Source organism: Labeo rohita, chromosome 17 (assembly GCF_022985175.1).
Source record: "Labeo rohita strain BAU-BD-2019 chromosome 17, IGBB_LRoh.1.0, whole genome shotgun sequence".
NCBI lineage: Eukaryota > Metazoa > Chordata > Actinopteri > Cypriniformes > Cyprinidae > Labeo > Labeo rohita.
Window position 1 is genome coordinate 32,037,790 of NC_066885.1, and position 19,725 is coordinate 32,057,514.

General features: G+C 37.4%; 2 protein-coding genes across 6 annotated transcripts in view; both read left to right on the forward strand.

Annotated features, from left to right (window-relative positions):
• Positions 1 to 1,091: 1,091 nt before the first annotated feature.
• Positions 1,092 to 4,148, forward strand: LOC127179601 (cytochrome c oxidase subunit 7A2, mitochondrial). Its single transcript, XM_051133248.1, has 4 exons — positions 1,092 to 1,227; positions 1,778 to 1,867; positions 2,545 to 2,629; positions 3,937 to 4,148. Exons 1-4 carry the CDS (start codon positions 1,210 to 1,212, stop codon positions 3,993 to 3,995), a joined length of 252 nt encoding a protein of 83 aa, XP_050989205.1. The 5' UTR covers positions 1,092 to 1,209; the 3' UTR covers positions 3,996 to 4,148.
• Positions 4,149 to 5,734: 1,586 nt separating this feature from the next.
• Positions 5,735 to 19,725, forward strand: part of col12a1a (collagen, type XII, alpha 1a) — a 75,036-nt gene continuing 61,045 nt past the window's right edge. For 4 of the 5 annotated variants that reach the window (XM_051132909.1, XM_051132904.1, XM_051132905.1 and 1 more), the window contains exons 1-13: positions 5,735 to 5,888; positions 6,516 to 6,621; positions 10,520 to 10,636; positions 10,726 to 10,866; positions 12,629 to 12,679; positions 13,437 to 13,700; positions 14,047 to 14,211; positions 14,295 to 14,468; positions 14,547 to 14,837; positions 15,141 to 15,743; positions 16,360 to 16,638; positions 16,727 to 16,999; positions 17,083 to 17,352. In XM_051132909.1, the coding sequence (XP_050988866.1) occupies positions 6,552 to 6,621; positions 10,520 to 10,636; positions 10,726 to 10,866; positions 12,629 to 12,679; positions 13,437 to 13,700; positions 14,047 to 14,211; positions 14,295 to 14,468; positions 14,547 to 14,837; positions 15,141 to 15,743; positions 16,360 to 16,638; positions 16,727 to 16,999; positions 17,083 to 17,352 (2,698 nt within the window). In that variant the 5' untranslated portion in view covers positions 5,735 to 5,888; positions 6,516 to 6,551. The remainder of the gene's footprint in view (positions 5,889 to 6,515; positions 6,622 to 10,519; positions 10,637 to 10,725; positions 10,867 to 12,628; positions 12,680 to 13,436; positions 13,701 to 14,046; positions 14,212 to 14,294; positions 14,469 to 14,546; positions 14,838 to 15,140; positions 15,744 to 16,359; positions 16,639 to 16,726; positions 17,000 to 17,082; positions 17,353 to 19,725) is intronic. The other variant, XM_051132908.1, reaches the window with a different exon arrangement.

Here is a 19,725-nt window from a genome sequence, read left to right on the forward strand (position 1 = left end):
AAAGTTAAGTGACAGAAAAAAACTCCTTAATTTGCACTTAATGGGCACACAAAGAAAACGAATGGGAAATACAATTCATATAATTCAAAGCATTTTTTTCCAATAAAAATCAATCAATCCAACACAATGCAGATCAAGCATAACACATAAATGAAGGAGTGTGCCTATACAACATTCTCAGTGTGGCAAACAGACACACACACAAACCCACATATAAAGCATAGCATGAGCTCATAACAGAATAAGACGACTTTTTTTTTCACTCACACATACAAAACCAGAGAACTGAATGAGCTTAGCCATTTTGCCACTGTTGATGATTCCAAACAAAAATGTCTGGAACAGGCTACTTGTTAGGTTTATTGTTTATTCTTACCTGTTTGGCACTTTTTACTTTTTGAGTTATTGAAATTTGATTTTGTATTTATTTATTTATTTTGTTAGAAATAAATGATTACTCTGTCTCCTACTTCGTCTTTTCCTTATAGCATGGTCAGATTTGTATGTAAGAATTTGGCATCTTTCTATAGTCTCAATCAACACAAATGTTTTTTGTTTGTTTTGTTTTGTTTTGTTTTTAATCCTACAGGTTTAGCTTGTGATTTAGGGGCTATTGATTTTTTTTTTATATATTTTTACATTTTTATACCATCATTAGTCACCAGATGTCACCAAAGCAACCAAAATTCTAGGATTTGGCTGTTTAAATTTACTGGAATTATTATTATTATTATTATTATTATTATTATATATTATATATATATATATATATATATATATATATAATATATATATATATATATATATAAAATATAACATAAACAATGGACATATTTTACATATATTACATTAAATATGATACTTTAAGACGTAAATTGCTAAAAAAAAAACATCAAAAATCACACAAAAAAAAAAGAATAAACGCAAAAATGGATAGTTTTTATTTTATCGAGGGCGGTGATATGACATCTATTTAAAAAAAATTGGGGTCACACGAAGGACAAATTAAGGGCTGCTGTACGAAGGATACTCGAGGGTTCAATAAAAGAACCGGACCTCCCAAACTGTTCTGTCCAGTAGGTGGCAGTAATGCGCCTCTTGCTGCTTATTCTGCGTCAGGCCTGAGCAGAAGAAGGAAGTGACATTTTCAAGTGTCCTTGTACTGGTGCGGCTTCCTGAACGTTGCGGACAGAAGGAGAAATTATCACCATGTTTAGGCACTTAAGGGTGAGTTTTAAAACTTTTATTTGTGTCTTCATTTCATTTATGTGAGGAAAGCGATTGATTTCGTTTTCACAACACAGCTTGTTTAGACTTTTACAAGAATTAGAAGCATCGTTAGCCTAGCAGCAGCTCTCATGACCTCCTGCTCCTTACAGAGGAATATCGAGTATTTCTGCAGATTTTACTTTAGCTGATATAAATTAGCTCTGTAAGGAATATACAAATACTTTATTAGTACGTTGATATGTAAAGTCATGTGATTAGTTTGACGAATGTCTTTCAAGGTCGATAAATCGGAGCTTCCTGGAAAGCGTTACATTATGTTGATGTTTATTGTTATTGTTGAATTTATTATATAAGTGAAGGTTGGATTTTGGTATTTGAGACCTTATGTCTGGCCTTACATATCAGCTTATAGAAGTCCACTGTGACCCAGATATATACAGGTTTGACGCTACACATTTATTTCTGAACTTTATATTGTTTTACCTTATGAACATGAAATTTCTTAAGCTCATAACTGTGCTTTTTATTCACCTTTTTTTTTTTGTAGACCCTGCAGCAGGTCTCCAGACGGACCCTTTCCAGTTCTGCACCCAGACAGCTGGAGAACAAAGTCCCACTCAAGCAGAAGTTGTTTCAAGTTAGTCCTCTAAACTAGTTCTGATCTAATCCAACTAGACTTTCAGCCAAAGATTTTACTGATTTTAGTTGCTACACTTTTTTTTTTTGTTTTGTTTTTTGTTTTTTATTTGTCCTCTTTGGCACTCGCTAATGGTAATGTTAAAGTTAAGATTGCAATTTGTTCCCAGGTTCTGGACTGATGGTCCAGTGTGGATGAACAGATAAGTACGAAATGATTCGCTAATAGGGTTCACTCGTATAGTAGGCTGTAATTACTAATCATTGCATGTGTTGTAATGCTGAAATAGTACAAAGTGTCAAATTAAACAAGTAGTGTTAAGCTTCACTTATTCTATAACTGCGATATCACTGGCTTTGATGCTGGCACATTCTGCTTACGGCAGTCTGGCGATAAATCGAGGGTGGCTGTTATATTGTGCAATGTGTATGATCAATTCTGAATGTTCAGTTTGGAGTAAAATTGACCAAAACAAGTGTTTTCTTAGAACATAGAGTTTGCATAGTTTGAGTACTTTTATTAAAAGAGATCTGTAGCGTTATTCTCACTTCCTAAAGCTGCAAATGCAGAATTTGGCTTTTCCTCTTTAATCTGTTTTTATGCTTTACACTTGTGGCCCCCCCCAAAAGCAAGTGCTGGTGTATCAAGTGCTAATATACCATTTCTGTTTCTTTCAGGAAGACAATGGCATGCCAGTTCATTTGAAGGGAGGCACTACAGATGCTCTCTTGTATAGGGCAACGATGGCTCTTACTGTCTTTGGTAAGCTATAGATGTGTGGCTTGCCATTTTGGCATTCACTTATGTTATTTTTGCTTAGTCTGCTTTTCTTTTTGTTTATGTGGAATCCCGTTTACAAGAGATTACAATCAGCGTGGTTCACAGTAGCCTGATGATTAATACCCTCAGTAAATAATATTACGTTACTAACCTTTTTTTGTTTTGTAAATACTTTGTAAATATAATAGAATCTCTTTAGCCCAGTGAAATCTGTTCCAAAATTCATCTGTTGTTTTATGTTTAAATGTTTCTGGATTCCTTTTTAATTGTTAAATTAAAATTTATTTATTAAGAAAGCATGTCTAATTGAAATTGAGACAAATTAATAATTTAATAATTTGTTAAAAGTGTGACAACAAAATTCCATTTTCAGTGTCCAATGAAATCTGTTTTAGTTTTCCCAAATTCTGGTTAATAGTGTAATGAATTCAATTAATGGTTTAATTAAATCTATTAATCAAAATTATTATTTATTATATTTATTATTTTGTTATTGTTTAGTGAGAATGTATTTTCTGTTTTATTTAAATTATTATTTATCATTATTTAAATAATATTTACTATTTAGGTTATTAGAAAATGTATTATCAAAAACTCTGGTAATCAAATAAAGGCATAAAATATTAACAGTTTAATAAATATTCTATAATGTGATTAACTAAAAATTCAACACTTACTTTTTTTGCCAAAAAAAGTGCTACTGGTAAAAATACAATACAATTTTATTATATTATTATATTGTATTATATTAATAATATAAGTGTATTATATCCCTTAAAGTTTTTTTTTATTATTGTTGTTGTTGTTGTTATTATTATTATTATTATTATTTTGTTATTAATGGAGAATGTTTTTGTGGATCCTGGCATACAGTTCATGCATGTTGTTTGCTATATTCCCAGTTATGTGATTTGACAATATTTACATCCAGATTTCAAACTGGCATGCTAATGACATAGTTGTCATTTACACAAATGGAGCAAAACAAATTACAAAAATCTAGATTTTTGAAAATAAAAAATGTTTATTCCTGTACTCGGCTGTGCAGCTAGTTCCTATAACTTAACTGTATTTGCATATTTGATTGAGAAAGGTGTGTTTAAAATGTGTAAATATTTCTGAATGTTTAACAGCAGTACAGTTGCTTATACTCATACATGGAAATATTTCTGAGGATCCCAGTCTTTAAGGGTGTATTTTGTACTTTCCAATTTAAAAATGTAGTGAATATGTAATTCTTTGGCTCTGTAAACAGCACTTTTATTGTCCCACCCCTCTTCTTTCCACAGGGTGCGGTTATGTGTTGTATGCATTGATCGATGCAGCGCTGCCCAAGAAGAAGGATTGAACATGCCCCTCCATTCATGTGTCTGGGTTGTAAAGATCTCTAATCCTCAGAATTATATATCCTGTCAGTTGTTTTCAGTACATTGGATTAATATTTATTGATTGTACTGTAAAGCGCAATCATTATGTAATAAAACGTTCCACTTTACTGGCAGCATGTGTTTTCCTCTCAATTGTATTTTCACTACATTTCATTAGATTTAAAATTGTTGAAGCGAAAGTAGCTACAGATCTTTTCTTCCATCCTATGACATGCATCCAAGTGAAACTGATTATCAATAAAAAAAAGATGTAGGGTGGGACTTGATTCTATACATTGGTTGTTGATTGGATGTTGAGATGGGGGCGTGGCACTCAAAAAAGGAGGCAAAATAACATGAGTTGGCTTATGTGTCCTGCTGCATTCATCGCCAGAGAAATGCCACTTTTAATCAGGTCCAGTTATGACACGGATTAAACATTACAAGTTTAAAATAAATAAATAAAATTAAACATGTACATGGATGAATCATTTACAATAAGATCTATAGTAGTCAACATTCGAAATGGATAAAGTTCATTAAAGTTGTCTTAAGACAAGAACAGGTATTGTTTTGGTTTTAGGTCAACTTTGATTAAAGGTTTTGATCCACTTCAAATGTTGACCACTATAAAATGTACATTTACGAAATAGGGTGAATTTTCATATCATGTTATATTTCAAACCAGAATCTAATCTTGATCACATTCATGACTTTTTCTTGATATGAAGCAAGAATGCTGAGAGTAAAACTGTCCTTATGTAGATGTATGAACTTCACAGTATGGTGGACAGTTGTTAAGCTATGCTATGTAGTGTATGGTAATTATGTTATGTTATATTATGTATATGAAATATAGTATTGTAGGATTTTCAACATTTTTTTTTAATGCTTAATAAAGTAGCTAATAGTAGGCCAACTTTTCTTTGGTAGTGTTAAAACGAACAAATTCAAAATTAATAAGTTAAAAGTAATGCATTTTGATAGTTTTATGTATAGTATTTATGAGAAAAACGGATCTGACCTGAAAAAAAAAAGGTTGTTGGAACGGGTTTCCTTCAGAAATTGCTAGTAAATTTCACAATGACAAAGAATCTCCCTCTACCGGTAGTTTACGACACATACCGTCAGCAGTAAAGTATGTACTTCTAGCACGCAGCTGTATTGTGTGGTTTGGTTTTCAGCCTGGCCGTCTGTCTGCACAGCGCTCTCATTATAATTAGCACGACTGTCCAACCAACAGAATGTGTGCGATTGCGCCAACGTTACAGATATATATTTGCATAAACACTTCATTTGATGTGTGGTGAGCTTCCATATTAACAAAGCGTTTAAGCGGTCACGTGGTTGGAGTGATACGACGACACCTCTCACACAATAAAACTATATCAACTTTTTGAAAATTTGTTCTCAAGGTATCTAAACACGAGGATTTCATTAGCCTACAAAACAGTTCTAGAAGATTACGCTAAATCGTTCTATTACGTAAATAAGTTAGCTACGCTTCACAAATGAGCATATTTCATTCATTCTAATAATTTTCCGAGTTAGAATTTTTTGCCAATCTTTTCCAAGCACAATCGAAGGCATATTTTATCTAATTTAATATCTGCATCCCACTGAAGTGCATTCTTCCACAGCAGTCCCGTATCTCTGATTTAAAAGTGGGGGCTCCATTCTTGAGGAATTTCGTAAGGGAGTAAAGTTGGGAACAACCCCCTATTTAGTGTCAGGTTGAGCTCAGATACCTCCCATTCTCTCAGAGGTTTTCCCTCACTGCCGGAGGAGCGAGAGGAGGCTCTCAGTCAGTCAGTCTGTCTGGAGGGGGACATCAGCCTTTACTTTCTGTTTGTGATACTGACGGACAATTACAGGTCTGAATATGATTTCTTTATTTCATTCAAACATTTCTAATGTGCTATTTATTAGAAATTTGTATGGGATTTTTAATTAACGTTTTCTGGGAATTATATAAACGTTACATAAATAGCTATTACTCGGCGAGTTTTAATGATTGAAATTTTGTAGTGAGTCTGAGGTGATTTATGTGAAATTTAGAAGATTTAATCACAATTCTGTAATTTATTAATGCATGTCTCTTTAGCTCTGCCACGTCTTTTGTTTTTAAAATGTTTAAGTTTTGATCAATTCAAGAGCTTTTAAACGTTTAGCAGAAATCACATCGATAGGTTGGTCTAATCTATAGGCTATTAATCAGATGAATGTTGGCATTTTCACTGGACTTGTATCAGACTCCACGTGGAGGCGCTCGTGAGCCGTCATGCGGATCACTCTCTCAACGAGAAGCAATTCTACATTTGAATTCTGTTATGTATCTAATTGCCGTTTATGTGTTCGGTTGTTAAAATGATTCACACGTATTTTGTACAAAATGCTAAGCACATCAACAATGCATTGGTATAATGATGCTGTTAATTAAAATAATGTGCAATGGCTATACAACAAATGATGATTTTCTCTCTTTCTCTCTCTCTTTGTAGATTAATTAATGAGCTGCTGACTGTGTCTGTGTAAACATGAAGATCAGGCTGTCTTTGGCTGCCGCTGCCCTCTTTATTATATTACTGAATTCAGTAGAGGCTGAAGGTATAGTCCATGCTGTCTGTCTCTCTTTTATATATATATTTTAATAAGGTTTTTTCTTTTTCTTTTTAATTGTAAAATATGTTTTTGTTCATTAATTGGACACCATACAGCCATTACTTTTAAATATCCCAACCTATATTCAACTGTATTACTATTTCTTATAAATCAATTTATATTTCTATATATTTATATATATATATATATATATATATATATATATATATATATATATATATATTATAGAAAGTAAGAATATATATATATATATATGTAATGTGTGATTCCAGTCTTACAAAAGAAAAATCTATTCATACTTAAAATGAAAAATTAGTCATGTAATCTGTAATTTGTTGCGAGGCATGCCTCAGCAGTTCTGCAGATATGCAGCATGAAACAAAGCAGTCTGGGATGATCATCACCTCTTCTATGAGTCAGTTATTGTCCAATGAATTACCATTAGTGCTGGTTAATTACAGGAGTGGAAATGAAAACATTGTTACAAAGGCATTATTTAAAAAAACAAAACAAAAAAAAAAACAGTAAACTGCAGACTTTTAACTTACTTGCTTTTTGCTGTAAATTACTATAGGATTTTGAACTGCTCAAAAGTGCAGTTATCATGCGTCAAAAGACATGCTACAAAATCACAGTGTGTACACAGTGTGTAGCTAGATCAGGGTTGCCAGGTCCTAGAAAAAAAATGATTCAGAACCTGCCCAAAAGGAATGAAAACAAGCCTAATTTTCCCCGCATCCAATCAGAGTTGACAGCTGCTGGATTCCCATGAAAAGCCTTAGAATTGACTTAGCTAAGCAGTTAAATGAACAATTTTACGACTAATTTATATGTAGTATGTGTAAGTAGTAAGTATGTGTATTAAATTTGTATTTTATATCTCTGAAGTTACTAAATATAGGTACTTAGATTTAATCGTTTTTTTTCCTTTAAAATGCATATTGTCCTTAATTCTTCTGTACAGTTCTTTATACATTAAATCTTCTCAGAATGTATTATCAACACAAACCTGGCAACACTGAGCTGGATAGGCACAGAAAATGTGCTTAAAATATAAAATACTTTTATTAAAAACTTTTTTATTTTATGCTTAACTAAATGGGTTCCAGAAGTAAAACGGATAAGCGTTTTCTACCGCATGATTTGAAGTTGTTTTAGTTTTAGATGGATCTGTAATTAAGGTCGCCACACAGCATCAGTTTAGCCCACCGACAGCTGTCTCTAGCGAAAGCGATGTGATGTGAGAACGTGAGGATGAAGTCTGATTCAACTGGAAAACCAAATGGAAACATTCGTTTTCTTTGTGTGTGCTGTAACAGAATGGAAAGATGTAACATGAGAGGGCTGAATTAGTCCTCAGACAGCACAAAGACAAAGAGCCCTTTTAGGTTTCCTGCAGCCGCTTGCGAAAACGCTGAGTTGCAATGCATATGGAAAGTTAATATGCAGTAATGTTTAATGTCAGCACATGTTGTGGAATTACTTTGGCATCTGTTCGGCTTCTCCGGGAGACTCCAACCTCTTTTCCGAGCTGCCTGGCAACGACGCTAGCCAGAAGGAATGCCTGACTGGCTGGAGGTTATTGACATGGGGCAGACTTTCTCTCCGGGGCATGGGAGAAGTGCTCTCCTGATGGGCCTCCTCATCCTGAAATTTCCAGAAACTCAACACGAGCAGACGTTTGTGTCACTTTCAGTATTAAACTGTCAACAGAGTCAACAAAGCTGTCACATTCCATTATTTAACAGTTCACTGAGCCGCTATTAAAGCTCACATCTTAAGTCAATGGTAGGTAGCATTTCACGCATCGGTTGTGCGCGCTGGTGCCGTGACACCTCCCGTAAGATGCCTCGTCTGTGAATCAGTGAAGACTCATGGGTTCGGCCTGTTCGGACACATGAAGGGAATCGGCCCAGACCGTTTGAGTTTGACGCGTCAGGTTGGTGAGCATTCTTTCTCCAGCAGGTCGTGTTGTTTGTCGTTTTCCTGGTGTGTTTCCTCCACCGTTTATTTTAAAATGATATTCTGCTGCTCTGGCCTCCATCCACGCACACTTCTTTCCACCCAAATCTTTCCTTCTTTTTCTTTACGCATGTGACGTTTTGCCACGTCCTCATTGTTCAGCTGGCCATCAAGTAGAAGTAAGAACAGTAGTGCATGGAAAAAGATGATCAAGGTTTCTACAAACGTTTCTGCTCTCATAGATGATAATAAATCTATAGCAGACACGGTGGATCTTCATTTCCTTGATGATGAAGAGCAGTAATACATGTACTAGTTTACAAATCCTTACAATACATTCTTAAAAATAACGGTTCCGATTAGAACCAAATTCTCTACTTCTTTATAAAAAAATCCGGTTCTGGTGGCTAAAAAACCGCTCAGAAACTAAAATAGTAATCTGAAGAACTTATCACGTAGTGTAACATCAACAACTTTTGTAATCTCCAAAGAACGACAAAGTTTGACCATTGAAGCACCTTTATTTTTAAGTGTACTAAACACTATTGTATACTCTTAAAAATGAAAGGTTCTTCATTGGCATCAATGGTTTCATGAAGAACCTGCGTTTCTTTTACACAAAAGGTTCTTTTAAGAACCGTTCACTGAAAGGTTCTTTGGGGAACCAAAAATGGTTCTTCTACGGCCATCTTGGAACCCTTATTTCTAAGAGTGTGATATCGCAAGCTGCACTGGTTAAATACACTAATTCATTTCTGTAATATTAAGCATGTTTAATATCATTTTATCATTTTGTTGTTTGCATTTTGGGTGGTATCTGCTTTTTTTCCTAAGCATTCTTTGCATTCAAGACATTATTCTGACAGCAGATATTTACATCAGTCATAAGCATTCATGCATGTAGATGTAAAATGGATGTTGGGTACCTAAGTGGACATCTCATCATCGTTAGATTGCCGCCTGCTGAAATGATCCACGATGGTTTGATGTAGGCTGCATGTCAATAATGTCTATGACAGAATATCATTTTGAAATACATTTGTTGTGTTGTCCTTTGTGTACATGGAAACAGTGTAATAAGTTGTTTACCTATGTACATATGCATGACACTTTGACAACCAGACGAATGCGGATCGATTTTCTACTCATATATGCGTGATTTTTATTTATTTTTTGTGCTGTACATTTTCCTTTACACTTCTCAATTAGGAGTGTTGTCTTGTCACGTTCACCTTCTGTATGAAAAGGAACTACACAAAAGTCTGTCACGACAAGTTGTGTATTCTTTTTATGAGATTTGCAATGGATACGTGCCTTACGTGTAAAACTTGTTAGTACTCAAGCCTAGTACTGGAATATATGTGTATATACAAAGCGTATATATAGCATATATGTATTTTTTTCTTTACTCCTGACAGAGCCATCTGGACATCTTTGACATCTTGAAAACTTGATTCCATTGTATAATCAATATCTTGGGAATGGAAACATTGTCTTGATTTGATTTATTTTTTGTCACCAGAGTTCTGTTTCCAGTGAACGGGCATGCCTTGTATTGATTGCATTCAGCATGTATTGGATGGTTGTCTGCACATGGATTGGCGATGACATTTGTTTGTGATAGGTCTTGAAATGTGTTTAGATCTTCTCTGCTTGAGCTGCAGACCATGAGATTCTGGGTTATGCAACTCAAGAAAAGGCCATTTGAACCGAAATGGCTTCCGTCACTCTCTCATGTTGTGTTTTGTCACCTTTACTCTTGGTTCTGTTTGTCTTGCCCAACAATAAACAACTAAACTTCAGACCTGAAGTGTTTGTCGTTGGGTTTGTTAAAATCATCTAATGTTTCTTCAAAATGTCTTATTCATTCAGATATGGCAGTCTCTCATTGGTCTTGACTCTGTTAACCTCTTGTTTGCAGTGGAGCCTCCTTCAGACTTGAAATTTAAAATCCTAAATGAAAACACAGTGCATATGTCATGGAGGAGGCCTCCGTCTCGGATACAGGGCTACAGAATACAAGTAATATCAGATACAGGTGAGTAATGTCAACAGCTGCACGTTTCACATCATCTGCATGTTTTTTGATCAGCTTTGAGTGACTTGATATGTCATTATCTGTTCCAGATGATTCTAAAGATTTCAGTCTTCCTGCCTCGGCCACAAACACATCAATCACGGATTTAACTCCAGATGTGGACTATTCGGTGTCAATCAATTCATATGATGGTGCGGAAGAAAGTATCCCTATCCTTGGACAAATAACAAGTAAGTGCATACCAGGCATCTTCAATGTCTTGTTCTTATTAGTTTTGTTTGCAAAGGCAAGCAACCGTCATGGCATTTGTTCATGTATTAAAGGAGAACTCCACTTCCAAAACAACAATTTACAAATAATTTACTCACTCCCTTGTCATCCAAGATGTTCATGTCTTTCTGTCTTCAGTCGTGAAGAAATTATGTTTTTTGAGGAAAGCATTTCAGGATTTTTGCCCCGATTTTGAACTTCCAAAATGTAGTTTAAATGCAGCTTCAAAGGGCTCTAAACGATCCCAGCCGAGGAAGAAGGGTCTTATCTAGTGAAACGATTGGTTATTTTTTCCGAAAAATTTAAATTGTATACTTTTCAAGCACAAAAGCTCTGGGATGCGTGTCCACAATGCTACGAATTAGTGATCGGTCGTTCTTTTGAACGAATCTTCAGTGTGACTCGGGAAGAATGAGTCGTCTCGGGGAGTGATTCATTCAGTCGTGCATGCACAACATCCTATTAGATTCTGTACTGGAATTAGTTCACCTATTTCGAGTCTTCGGTTTTTCGAGTCGTTCGTTCATCTTATGGGGCTGTCACGTGATAAACGAATGACTCGAACCCGAAGACTCGAGAGATGAACTAATCAATTCTTTTTCCGGCTCACACTTCATTGGTTAAGTTTATGGAGCTGTCACGTGATGAACGAATGACTCAAACCCGAAAATTTGTCAGATAAGAGGTGAGATGAGCTAATCATAGACTAAAGACCCAGGTAAACAATGAATTAATATTTTCTCTTTCTAGCATTATAGTTTTGTCTTGTTTGTAGTGTGATCAACGTTTGTGTAAGCAATAGATGTGTTAGGGACGTAACGCATAACATTTTAATTATATTTTGCTAAAATGAACGAAATGATTTGAAAAAAGATTTGTTCATTTTTCTGAACGAGACTCAAAGGTCTCAAAGGAGTCGGTAAAATGATCCGAACTTCCCATCACTACTACGAATCAAGTCTAAGTTCATTGTCTGTGTACTTCGGCTCAGAAAGGTAGAGAATGGCGAAAAACTCCATCTTATTTTCTCCTACAACTTCAGAATCATCTGAGATCATTGTACCTTTTTGTTTATAAACAGTGTTTGACTTACTTGCACTTTCTATCTTTGCGGGTTCACTTTGTAAACACTGGGTCTACAGTTCTGTGTGACCTTTCGACGTCATTCAGTAGTATGCAGCGTCATGAAGCGTCGTCCCAGAGCCTGTGCTACAGGAGCTTTTGTGCTTAAAAATTATACCATTTTTTATTTTCCGAAAAAATGACAGATCGTTTCGCTAGATAAGACACTTCTTCCTCGGCTGGGATCATTTAGAGCCCTTTGAAGCTGCATTTAAACTACATTTTGGAAGTTCAGAATTGGGGCACCAATGAAGTCCATTATGTGGAGAAAAATCCTGAAATGCTTTCCTCAAAAACCATAATTTCTTTATGACTGAAGACAGAAAGACATGAACATCTTGGATGACAAGGGGATGGGTAAATTATTTGTGAATTGTTGTTCTGGAAGTGGACTTCTCCTTTAAACCCTGGTGTGAAATACCTTTTCAACCACCACAACACACTACAATGGTGAAGTTTTGCATGGGCAAGCAGCATTGTGTGAAATTGCTACAAATGAGGTGTTGTTGATTGTTATTTTTGATAAATCCATTTGCCAAAAGGAATTGTAAGCTTGTGAGACATTGTGAGACATTGACCTGGCTTCTTCTCCTATTGCAGTTCAATCCAGCAACACAAGTGGAACAAGAAAGCCACCGTCAGAGGCTGTCAGTGAGTATATTCAATCAAACCATTTCTTCATCATTCCAGATGTTAGTTTTTCTTCTTGTCATCTATGAAATGGAATTTTATATGCAATGTATTAGATCACATTTTTCCTTTAAACTTCATTCGACCATTGTAGACTTGTTACTACTCGCAAAAAGAAAGATTGCTCAGGGCTGTGGTTGGCAGTGTAAAAATTGCCTTTAATTAAAAGCATTAAAATATAATCAGAGCTCATAAAACATTTTGCGTTGTACTGTTAGCAGTGGCTGTTATAACGCAGAGTAGGGCTCTGGGCCTTTTTAGCCTCATTCATTGACTCTTACCCACTCAGACATCACATTTTAAACTAGTGGAAAGGATTACAGTCCTGACCCAATTCTATTTCTTGTCAGTACCGGTGCCAAAACAAATCCAACTGAAATTCCAGAAAACCAGCTCTCAAGATGTACATTTCTCAGTAAAGTTTTGGCATCATGTCTAAAGTACAGAATTAAGTATATTGAAAGTTTCCATTGCTTTGAAAGCATCATTTTTGTTGGGAAATGTTGAAGGAAACATGCAGAAGAGTTAACATTTTTTTTCTAGGGGTCATTAAAAATTGTGAACTTGCATAAACAAATGCGTAAATAGACTGCTTTTGTAAACAACAGCATGTTTTGTCCATTAATGTGTCAAAACAAATATGTAAAATGACAAAGATTGTAGCAGATCCATAGCAGACTGTTACAATGCTTTCTCTAATGCCTCTTCACTCCCGCAGAGTGTTCAGTGAGTGCTGTCACGGACCTGGTTTTCCTGGTGGATGGCTCTTGGAGCGTGGGAAGAGAAAACTTTAAATTCATCCGGAGTTTTATTTGGGCCATGGCAGGAGCTTTTGACATTGGAGAGGATAAGACCAGAGTGGCTGTGGTACAGTACAGCTCAGATACCAGGACAGAGTTCAACCTGAACCAGTATTACAGACGGCCTGATGTCCTACGAGCCATTAAAAATCTGCCCTACAAGGGTGGTAATACCATGACAGGTGTGTAAAAGAGTTAAGATTTACTATACAATAATTAGGACTTGTTTCTGTATTAACATCCTTGTTGGTCCTGGAACAACCCTAGTCAACACTGATCATCTAATCAGAGTTTGGAGATTGTGAATGTTGTAAGGAATTGGGTTTGGCTTGGAGTGTGAACAGCATTCTTATCAATCTCTCATGCGGTAACATGTAGGTAATGTAGGAAACCCCCCCCCCCCTTCTTGGCAAAATTGCTCACAAAATTATACCTCACCTAATTTTCAAACATGAAAAGAGTACCAACCTTTCCAAAATAATCATCCACATGAATAAATTTGTATCTTGGTTTCTTACACTCAACCAGGTGATGCAATGGACTATTTGGTAAAAAACACCTTCACTGAGGCGGCTGGATCCAGGAAAAGCTTCCCAAAAATAGCCATGGTCATCACAGATGGAAAGTCACAAGACCCAGTAGGAGAGTATGCCGAACGGCTGAGGAACATTGGAGTAGAGATCTTTGTTCTGGGTATGTGTCTAAACATCTGTTTAACATGTTTCTGATCCAAAACTGTATTGAAGCCTATTTCAAGCCACAGTTTATGTCTTCAGGTATCAAAGGAGCAGATGAGGATGAGTTGAAGGAGATGGCCTCCACTCCTCACAACAAGCATATCTATAACGTTCCAAACTTCGACATGATCAATCAGGTGCAGAAGGAGCTCATCACTCAGGTGTGCTCTGGTGTGGAGGAGCAGCTAAATGTCCTTACAAGTGGAGAGGAAGGTACTGACCATGCACACATGATCTAGCTAAATTCACGGAAGATTTATAAATCATAAACATCTATTCTTTTTTCACTAGTTGTTGAACCAGCTTCAGACCTCAGAGTAACTGATGTCTCCTCCAAATCCATGAGAATTGCATGGGATGCGTCTCCTGGTGACATCACAGGCTATAAGCTCCAGGTGTTCCCCATCATTTCTGGCGCCAAGAAGCAGGAGCTCTACACAGGGCCCACATTCTCCGTGGCCAATGTCAGAGACCTGTCTCCTGAGACAGAGTATGAGATCAGTCTGTTTGCCCTTAAAGGTCTGACCCCTAGTAAGCCGCTAGTTGTCACCGAGAAAACGCAGCCTGTGAAGGTGTCTACAGGTAAGATGCTAACAACTAATTTCATGCATGATTCCAATTATTCCAACAAGGTGTGAAGGTGTGAAAGAGATTTGAGCGCAAATTATTTCTTGATCAAGAATGCAGTGGTAACTGTTCATGGATCACCTTCTTGTGGGAATCGAATCAGCAACCTTCTGGTTGCCAGCCCAAATCTGTAAACTATTGCAATAATCATAGTGTATTCCAGACATTTCATAGTTCCACCCTATCCATAGTTTATCTGTGTACTCTCAAAGTGCAATTTGTAAAAAATAACTACATCTTGTGTTTTGTCCACTGTAGAGTGCTCCCTAGAGGTTGAGGTCCAAGCTGATATTGTCCTTCTGGTTGATGGCTCGTACAGTATAGGACTGGCTAACTTTGCTAAAGTTAGATCCTTTCTTGAAGTGCTTGTCAGTTCTTTTGACATCGGACCCAACAAAGTGCAGATCAGCTTGGTTCAGTACAGCAGGGATCCTCACACCGAGTTTGCCCTGAACAAGCACCATGACATTGCAGCTGTGCTCAAGGCAGTCAGCACCTTCCCCTACCGTGGAGGCTCCACCAACACTGGCAAGGCCATGACCTACGTAAGGGAAAAGATCTTCGTTCCATCCCGTGGCGCTCGTGGTAACGTGCCCCGAGTCATGGTGCTCATCACAGATGGCAAGTCTTCGGATTCTTTCAAAGACCCTGCGAACAAACTAAGAGATACAGAAGTGGAGATTTTCGCAGTGGGAGTCAAGGACGCCGTGCGCTCCGAGCTGGAGGCAATTGCCAATGCTCCTGCTGATAACCATGTGTTTGAGGTGGAAGACTTTGACTCTTTTCAGCGCATCTCTAAGGAACTAACCACATCCATCTGCCTAAGAATTGAGCAGGAGCTCCATAACATCAAGAAAAGAAGTATGTTTCACCTTTTTTTGTGTCTAATTTCTGTTCATGTTTATGTGAGTGAGATGTATGGATAGCTTACCATGTAAGCGACCAAATAGGACATGTTCCTGGAGCAACAGCCTTGATGGACCTGGAATAACATTCTTATCAACCAATAGCATTTTAGGAATGAAGAAAGTGTTAAGGTTATAGCTGGGGTTAGGGATTTGAACAACAGTCTTATCAGCCTGTCTATTCCCTCTGATAAGCTGCTTACTCTGGGAAGTTAGTTAAGCATAGGGTTCAGACTATGTTTGTTTGATGGGAATGTTGTTCCAGGATCAACAGAAGATGATCCAAGAACACACCCTGCTTGGGACGGCCACTGATATGGTTTCATAACACAAATAGTTATGGAAATACTAGGTTCTGGAAACAGGGCAGATTAGACATACTAAACATTAAGAACAAAAAATGATCAACATCACATATTTATTGTGTTTATTCATGTCTTCTCCTGGAGCAAATTCGCAAGCAAGACCAAACTTAAAGCATAGAAAGACAGATTATAAACTTTAAAGAAAATATACATTGTAAAAAAACTTTTTTTTGCTTTTAACTTACAGTGCTGTATTCTATCATACAGGTTTGGTTCCACCAAAGTCGCTAAGTTTCTCTGAGGTCACCTCCAGAAGCTTCAGGACGTCATGGACTTCTGATGGAGAGGATGTTATCTCTTTTCTGGTCCGTTTCAGACCAGCGGCTGACATAACTGGAGACTACATCTCTTTGGTGGTTCCTCATGACACCAGCAGTACGATTTTGCCCAATCTCACACCCCTGACCACCTATGAGGTTAATGTCATCGCCCAGTATGATAAAGGAGACAGTTTTCCTTTGATAGGCGAGGAGACGACTTTAGAAGGTATTTAATCATAGTCAAAGTTGTTTATCACTGACATATACAGCTTTTTTGCATATGACTGCTAACATACACCTCTCTTACAATTCAGAATTAGGCTCTGTCCGTAACCTTGTGGTGAGCGACGAGACCGTAGACAGCTTCCGCGTGTCGTGGAAAGCTGCTCCAGGAACAGTGCTGAGGTACAGACTGTTGTATGAGCCTGTGGGTGGAGGAGATAAACTGGAAGCAGAGACTGATGGGAGTCAGGTCACCACTGTGCTCTACGAACTGCTACCCGTCACAACCTACCGTGTCACAGTGTACGCTGAATATGCCAGTGGAATGGGTCCCTCCATGGACACCGAGGGCACCACCAAAGAAGGTCAGCACTGTTGGAAGTTTTGTTCTTTTCCCTTGAAATTCTAAAACAAGTAAATGAATCCCATATTTGTTATTCTCTCTCAGTTCGGGGCTCTCCACGTGACCTGAGGGTCTTCAACGAGACCGTGTCCAGCATGAGGGTCTCATGGCGGGCCGCTCCAGGCAATGTGCTTCAGTATAATGTGGCCTACAAACCTGACGGTGGGGAAAAGAAAGAACTGTTTGTTAAGGGAGACACAACAACTGCTTTGCTGAAAAATCTGTTGCCGGACACCGAGTATGAGCTGTTCGTTAGTGCCCGTTACACCTCTGGCCTCGGAGCGCCGCTTATGGGAACAGGCACCACTCTGGAAGGTAAGGAGACTTGAGGTTTACATTTGAAGCTTGTGCTATCTACAAAGCAATTTATCCGTCTTCAGTACACTGGAAATAGATGGGTGATGGATGGTTTATGACACCCAGATAGCAGTCTGCACCAGTGATTGACCTACACTACTTTTTCAATCATAGATAACTTATAGGCAGTTTGGCTACTGTGAGAATGTCAAATTCTGATAATTCCCAAATATTTTCAGATATAGAACTTTATGGCAAAGTGTTCAAGGAAAGCTGTTCATTTCGATGTTTTTTAGACGGGGCCCTCTGCTACCCTAATTGTCTCTTCGCACGTTTCTGTATCACACTCTTAACAGAGAACAGATGTACTTGAAAGACATTCGGTGTTGTCTGTCAGTGTGAAGTGCACTCCGTAATTTTGGGAACCAAATGGATGACCTTTTAGATGTCATCTAATGACAGATCTCACTGTGTAGATTCCCCGACGCTCTGGGTTTATGCATTTGGCGTGTGGGAAGCAGATGAATTAGCTGAGCTTGTGAAAATGTCCTCACTCATGCTTGGCATTGCAAGAAGAGTGAATGGAAACAAAACCTCAGAAGATGTTGGTTTGGAGAAATCTTTTCTAGTGTCTAACCATGGTCTAGCAATCAGAATTTGGGGTTTTTAACTTAAATCATACAGTGTATAGTTTTGTCCTACTTTTCCAAAGTTACTCATTTAAAAACCACATCATGTCAATATATAGATTACATACTGTTTTGATGCTGTGCAAGATTTTAAGTGATTGCTAGTTATTTGTGTCCTATTACTGTACGTCTAATAAGAGTGGTCTCAGACCACTAGGAGCCAGTTTTCGTCCACATAAAAAACGCTTCCTTTTTTGCTTTCGCAAAACGTAAAGCACATGTCTCTCTCAATATTCTCTTGATGGAAAGCATGTCAGAACTACCATTAACTTGTGGGCTTGTTTAATGTTAGCCACTGCCAAACAATTTCATTCAAAGTTTTTAGCCTTAACGTATCTGCCATAAATGCCCAATACATCCTGAACGTCTTTCTTTGGATGTATTTCAAGCAGTGTCATATTAAAATTACCGATTACAGCATCCAACCGGAACAACTAATGACTGTCCTCCGCTCATTATACAAAATCACATATTTCAGAAGCTTGTCATTATGTATGCTGACTCATACCACCTTCCAACAAAGAGCTAAAGGAAAAATGTGACTAATTTTTGGCTGATGACAAGGCGTTTCCAAACTGAGCTGTGTTAAACTTCATATCCTGGAGCATAACACAGCTTTCTTTGTTTTAGTTGCCCCTAGCCTCCAGAAAAGTGCACTGTGGGGCCAAACCCAGTCAAGGCATTTAGGAAGTGACCTTAAACAAGAACTTTAGAAACCGATCAGCTCATTATGAGGATGAGAATCCTCTTCAGCCGACTGAACTAAACTGTTAAAAATGCCATCACAGTTGATGAATTCATATCTTCTTAATGCAAAAAATGTAAACTTGTTTTTCTAAATCCGCCAGTTTTCTCCAGGGGTCTTTTAACATCTGGTGAAAGTGGTTGCAGTCAGCATGAGTTTTGTCTCATGATTTTTGTGGAAAATGGGCTTGGGCTGCAGAATCATTGCCAGCACCAGTTTATGTCTCTTATCCAAAACTTCTGCCCTGTTTTACTGAAAACGAGTTGAATTCCGTGAGAAGAGAGTGGACAGACCTCATTTTCTCATTAGGTACTGTCCACTTGGATCCCAGGCAAATTTTGCAAAGCTTAATCAGAGTGCTATTTGAAATTATCCAAGTGTAAGTCACGCTAGATTATTTGAGAAGTTTTCGTCAGCTTTGTATGGCAGTTACTTAAAATCACGTTCAGGATGTTCAGTACCAGTGTGTTCTCAGTTTGTGGCCACCCCGTTGGTTTATTACCTCTTAAAGATTGATTTCTCAGATGTGTCATTCTTTATTCCACTCAGTCTGTGACAGAGTTTGCTTTTTCTGACTGTGGGCACGGGTGAGAAGAACTAGAAATTAGATCCAGGGCCTGAATTGGATAAAGTCTACATGAAGCAGCTACAAAGAGGAAATCAGTGGAAAGTGGTGCTAAATTGTTCATGATGTAGTTAATTCTCTGTTTAGCTAAAGTTGGCACTCATGATCAGGGGCTCAAGGTTTGGCTGGTTTGATGCAGCCCCTGCTCTTAAAAACTGCGACTACACAAAGAAAATGTAGCAACATATAACATGCTTATATACTATAGTATACTACAGTATACAGTAGTCAACATTTGAAGTGGATCAAAACTTTTCATCAAAGTTGCCCTAAAACCAAAACAATACCTGTTCTTGTCTTAGGACAACTTTGAGGAACTTTTTTGATCCACT

What these genes read in the sequence shown, in the direction of transcription:
- LOC127179601 (XM_051133248.1), top strand. An exon ending in TCAAGCAGAAGTTGTTTCAA is followed by an intron (nt 1,868 to 2,544) that starts GTTAGTCCTCTA and finishes TGTTTCTTTCAG; the next exon opens with GAAGACAATGGCATGCCAGT. An exon ending in GATGGCTCTTACTGTCTTTG is followed by an intron (nt 2,630 to 3,936) that starts GTAAGCTATAGA and finishes TTCTTTCCACAG; the next exon opens with GGTGCGGTTATGTGTTGTAT.